Consider the following 6164-nt stretch of genomic DNA (forward strand, 5'->3'; position numbering starts at 1 on the left):
TGGATATATATGTGTATCACAGTTATTCCTGAGACAATATATCATCCAAACAATAATAGTTACATTCATTACAGGCCTAGTTTCTGACTTCTCTGTGCCCTTCATGCCATTTATTTGTTAAATTCCATCATTGTTTTTAATTTAATTTTAATGAGAACTCTAAATACCAGGCTTCCACAAGGATAGACAGACAAAACACCAATGTTTACTTGATTTATTTTTATTTATACTGATGTGTAAACACTTCCTTACAAGGCCTAAAACTTTGGCACAGCAGTTAGCTTACTTATAGCTTGCATTTCTCATCCCAGCCTATTTTGTGTCCCTGTATAAAAATAAGTACAGCTCCTAGTGCATACACTTCTTTTTTAGCACTAAATAATTTCCCAGGTTTGCTTTAGACATAAGTAAATCTCATCATCATATTGTGAACTCTCAGATGTTAAAAACATCTGGCCTACAGAGAAAACCAGAGAGATAAAAAGTAAGCTCTGTTGTTATGCCAGTGACGAGAGCATTTTAAAACAAAATTTACTTTAACAGGAACCTTGGGGTGTGTCTTTCTTTCTTGGTGGCCACAAAGATTGGCCTCATGCTTCTCCACATTCAAACCAGACTCTGGCTTTGTAACTCAGATTTACAAAAACAGTCTTTGAGTTCTTCTGTGTGTAGATCTGAGAGCATGAAGACTAAATATAGTACCTGTTAATGATGGGACCATATGCTCTGGTTATGACCAACCCCTGTACAATACAGCAAGCAAATTAATTTTAATAAAGTCAAATCGAGGACCAGATGGATGGCACATGTTCAGTCAAGTGAGGAACTAAAACTGATGTGGTAGGTAATTGCCAGTATAGCCTCTGTGAATTTGGAAAACACTATTCTGATTTTCAGTTTGCTTTCTATATAACTAAATTTGGATGATATATTGTGCCAGAAATAATTGATAGAGCATAATAATCCAATTACAGATTACTCTTAAAGGACTGTTGACTATAAGAACATGTACACTTTAAAATTAGAACATAATAAAATAAATTAAATAAATTAAACATAAATAAATTGCACATTATTGAGGTCAACAAATGTTATTGTGGTCATGTCTAATTATTGTGACAAGTATAAATAGGATCTTTGAATATGTAAAGGATCACAGACCCTCATTGGTCCGTAATCTCTATATCGATGCATCCCTAATTATAACTTGAGCCCTGTTATTCATACATAATATTTATTTAGGCCTGCATGTTTGCAGAGGTTTTTATCTAGCCTGGTCAGATGTCCTGTCTTAACTGGGACAGGAAGTGGCCATTTATAAGGGTCTCTCAGCTTTAAGGCCAAAAATCAAAGATGAAATATTGCATGCAATATCCGTCTCTTCCTTAACGTCACCACAGAGCTCTAGTCACAAGGCTACGTGCTTGCGGGGTGGGCTCAGCGCACGCACAAATAAAATAATTTTCTAGAACAAGGTCTTTGGTGCCACCCCTTTCAGAAGCTAAACAAATGCCAACATCCCTCTTAGAGTTATATAAAGTATAATTTTGAGAGAGTAGTTTTTTTTTTTGTTTTCTAACTTAACTCTGCTGCGTAGTAAACCTGTCCTGTTTTCTGTGTGTTCCTCAGACCTCAGCAGTAGCGCAGAGTTCCTGACGACACATTTCAAGAGCTGCTTAGGAGTTCCTGATCTCTAGGGAGCTGCAGACAGAGAGGCAGCCAGAAGATTCAGCTTTTAGCCAGCAGCCAAAAATACCAAATAGTAACAAAGTATTGGAAACATCTGCCTTCCCTTGCTATGAAAGAATGCAGATGGACGTGATTTTCATTGCATCACTGTGAGCTCTAGAAACTGTCTGTCATGCTCTAACATTTTATATTGGACCAAAAAGAGCCTTTCATTTGATATTGGACCAAATAGGACAAAACGTTGCATTCCAAAAACCATCCATTCTTTTGGGGTTTTGGCAATTAAGGGCCAAAGAACAATCGACTGATGCCTGACACCCACTGTTCGTAGCTGCTAGACCCAACAGCTACATCACCACAGCAGAAGTTGGTGTTTCTTTCTGAATTCTGGGAAACAGAATGCCAGCCAAGACGCCCATGTACCTAAAGACATCCACACCCAAGCGGGGTAAAAGATTCAAACTGAGGGATGTTCTCTCTGGCGACATGATCAGCCCTCCTTTGGGGGACGTACGCCACAGCGCCCACGTTGGCCCTGATGGGCAGGGTGACATGTTTGGAGACATTGACTTCCTGCAAGGCAAGCTGGACATGTTGCCTGGTCTAGCCAGACCACCCCACGTCCGCTCAAACAGCATGGACAGGCATTTGGATGGGATTTTTGATGTAACCCCCAAAGGCATAAGCCACACTTATGACTCCCATCGGAATTCCCACCACACCTCTCATCTCAAAAGCACCATCTCTATGCCCATTTTCATCGCCCCAGAACAGCCTCCTCCCAAACCTCCTCGTCTACATTTAGAGGATAACTGCTCCCATGAACACCACCAGCAGCAGCAGCCACAGCAAGAGCAGCAAAAGAACCACCTCAGTCAGAACCAGCAGGAGCAGCAGAAGAATCATCACAATCAGAACCAGCATGAGCTACAAAGGAACCACCACAACCAGAACCAGCAGGAGCAGCAGAAGAACCACCACAACAATCAGCAGCGCTCCATGTCTGTGTGTGAAGAAGCAATGGGCCGCTGTAAAGAGCCCTGCAATGACCTCACTATCTCAGCATCCATCCCCATACTCAGACACCTCATGCCCTCCACCGGCTCTTTCTCTGAGGCCTCCTCAGATGACTCCATGTCCGAGGGCTGTGGGCCGCTTGACCCGAGCCGAGGTCTGAGCCTGGACTCTGATGCTGGCCTGAGTAACGAGGACCTGCGGAGCGACCGCAGTGAGTCGCCGGTGCTCTCGGCTGGCGTGTCCCGTTCTGAGTCTCTTGTCGGTCTGGACCTGGACCTGGGACCCTCCATCTTGGAGGATGTCCTCAGGATCATGGACCGTTACAAGAGTGTGGAGGAGCAGTGCGAGCTGTGAGCTGGAAGCATGCTTTAGACTATGGGTGTCTGTATGGGTGTTTAACTCCATGAGGTTTGTCATTCAAGATGTTTCCGAGAGAGGATTTTCCTGCATAGAAGTGGACAATTTCTTTGAACAGATGGTTTCAGAGAAGCACAGAGATTATGATTTGATAATAACACGTCATCGAATTATAACTGCATCTGTTCTGTTGTAAGAGTCCCTTTAAACTGGAGATGCAGTATGTTAAAGAGTCTTAAACTCTTGATCATTTTATACTTTATTACATTCAATATATAAACCACAGGGAACAAGGTCCTCACAACTTTGTGTTGGTTGTACAGACAGGCCTCAGTCCACCATCCTGTTCAGGACTCTCAAGACACTCTGAGCTGCACACTCCTGCTTTAGACATTTTATTAAGGTTGTACTAGCATGAACTTGCCAAACTCATGAAAGAGCAAGTTCTCAACACACCATAATGACTGATTTTGGATGACAGAATAACTGGGAAATAATACATTTTTGTATTTTGGAATAGTAAATAAGTGATCTCTTGTCAGCGCCAACTAATTACTTCATTAACAGATGGCTTCTCTTTTTAGCGAACTATAGAGCGTATGACTCATCGATAACAAACAAAGGAAACTACATCTGTTCCTGTGTTACAGCCCATGGGAACTGAACAAGTTGAGTATTAAACAGATGTTGTGTTTTGCTTCTAATATATTTCATTACACTCCACATTTCAACAGCATATTAAAGGGAATATGATGTTTACTGTCTTAAAAATGGAACAAATCCATAGTGAAGTTCAGTCAGCTTGTTACTTTCAAAACAATATATGGCTGAAACTAGCCTACAATCTCAGTCACTACATACAGGATTCCTGTTTGAGTTCAGAAAGACAGTTTATTCATCTCAAGAGGGAATTTTATACCACCGTAAAGCTCATAATTGATATGTGTTAAACTGTGAGATGTTGAATCACCACGATCATGTAAATAATATTATAATAAAGGTTATAAATCCAACGCTTTGTTGTTTCTCCTTTATGAATGAAACATCAAGACCAACATTGTGTTCACCTCATTTGTAATCGGTATGGTTTGGTGCTTTGTCTGCATATTCAGTCCAAGGGCAAGATCATCAGGTGTAACCAGTCATCTGACTAAGAGCTGTATGTTGAGTACAAGGATTAAGAAGCAACCAGACAAGTTCATTGCAGATCACTCCTATGTTAGTCATCACCCATTTTAGAGATTACCTTCTGGCTGAATTAAGGCCATTTCATCTGGTTGTACAAGTAGACTGAAGGTTTGTCCACAGTAAATTATCTTGTTTGTGTTCCTGATAATTTGTTATATAGTAAATGTGTAGGGGCAGCAATGGCCTAATTAATTTTTTTCTTCTCAGAAAAGCTGCTGTCACACCACCTCTCATCCGAAAGCAGCTAGAACTTCAGCTGGTGCACCACAGGGCACATCTTAAAACCAGCCTGTGCACCATTTAGCGCATCTTGAAGTAGCTGGCACACAAACACACACCTCAAAGCTGCTGGCACACCAACTGGCACATGCTAAAGCAGCCAGTGTACCAATCAGCACATCAGATAAGCAGTTATTTGGGTGTCAATGGATAAATAATCACCATCCTAAAACAGTTGAAATTTCAACTGATACACCATACAGGACCTGGTCATTTTTAAAGCAGCCATAATTTCAGGCACATCTAAAAAGCAGTCTGTACTTCTTTAAACAGCGGGACATCCTTTTTGTGGCAGAAGTAGGAAACCCAACAGGGTTTGAGCCAAAGGACTAGAGCCCTATTTTGCTTCATATCAGTGTACAGGTAAATAATTACAGATGCTAAAAACGTATTTTAAGCAATGCTGTACAAGAGGGAGAAATTTCACAATACAAAAAAAGACATTAAATCACTAGAACCTTTGTAAAAAACAAAATCCATGTTTGTTCACGTTGTTAAAACTGATCTTATGTAAAGAACAACTTCCTGATTCAAATTATGTCAAAAAGTAAAAACGTGACAAAATGAAGAGTCTTTTCAAAGTCTTTTCATGTGAAATTAACACCAGTTTTAGAGAAGTGATATATCTAAAACTAGCCAAACATAATCAGGGTTTGCCAGAACTGCTTTAGGTGACAGGGTTCAAATTCATTGATTAGGTCAATAAGACGTAATTAATCGACACCTAAGAGGTAGTCATGTGTTTGTTTTTCTTTATTGCTGTTATGATTGTATCTTAGCGCTTTTCAGTACATTCATGCATGACGCGCATTTTTGTGCGCTTTTACGCATCTGGTGCGTTTTTACGCATTTTGTGCGCTTTTACGCATCTAGTGCGTTTTACGCACTTTGTGCGCTTTTACGTATTTAGTCCGTTTTATAGGTCTGGTGCGTTTTAAAATATGGTGTGCCAGAAATGGTATACCTGAAGTAAACTCAATGGAAAATGTCTTTTTTGTCTCTCTGTGCTGTAACTTGTTGACAAACGTGTCGTTTTACCACCAACAAGCAGCGCTATTAGTTATAACTACTGCGTTATTATCTTCCCATAAATCCCTAAAATTGTTTTTGGAAATTTTATAATCGATTAAGGTAATAACATTGAATTGAAATTTGCGTTAATTTTCCCATCGCTAATGCACTGAAATCAATAATATTTATATTTGTATTTGTGGGAAGTATATTTTAACATAAAACCACTAATGTTAGTATGGATTTCAGAGCCCCAACCTTTTAAAACCTTTAAATGAACGTTGATTTATTGTCAGAATTTTAACACTAACTTTCTTTCTTTACTATCAGGAGCTATTTGTCCAAAAAACAAAGTTTTTTTCTTTTATTTTATTCATTTTAGGGGTGTATATTTATGGCACAAAAATGTACTTATAGAAACAGAAAAACAAAAAAAAAACGAAAAAAGATTAATACATTAAAGCATAAAGTTAGAGTAACCTAAGCAGCAGAAATTCTTATTTACAAGAAAATCGTATTTTTCATTATTAGAAAAAATAGACCCTGCTATTTAAAGTCAAATTTAAGTCAGATTTAAGTGGATTTATTTGACAGAACATTATATTTTGATGTTCTTTTTTTTA

The 6164-nt window shown here is 39.1% G+C and overlaps 1 protein-coding gene across 1 annotated transcript; it reads left to right on the forward strand.

Annotated features, from left to right (window-relative positions):
* The first annotated feature begins 1629 nt into the window (after positions 1 to 1629).
* On the forward strand, positions 1630 to 4076 carry zgc:154093 (CRIB and BORG_CEP domain-containing protein). The gene has a single exon (XM_015604963.3). The coding sequence runs from the start codon at positions 2089 to 2091 to the stop codon at positions 3058 to 3060; it is 972 nt and encodes a 323-aa protein (XP_015460449.3). The 5' UTR covers positions 1630 to 2088; the 3' UTR covers positions 3061 to 4076.
* The last annotated feature ends 2088 nt before the right edge of the window (positions 4077 to 6164 follow it).

This window comes from Astyanax mexicanus, chromosome 18, assembly GCF_023375975.1.
Source record: "Astyanax mexicanus isolate ESR-SI-001 chromosome 18, AstMex3_surface, whole genome shotgun sequence".
In the NCBI taxonomy this organism is placed as follows: domain Eukaryota; kingdom Metazoa; phylum Chordata; class Actinopteri; order Characiformes; family Acestrorhamphidae; genus Astyanax; species Astyanax mexicanus.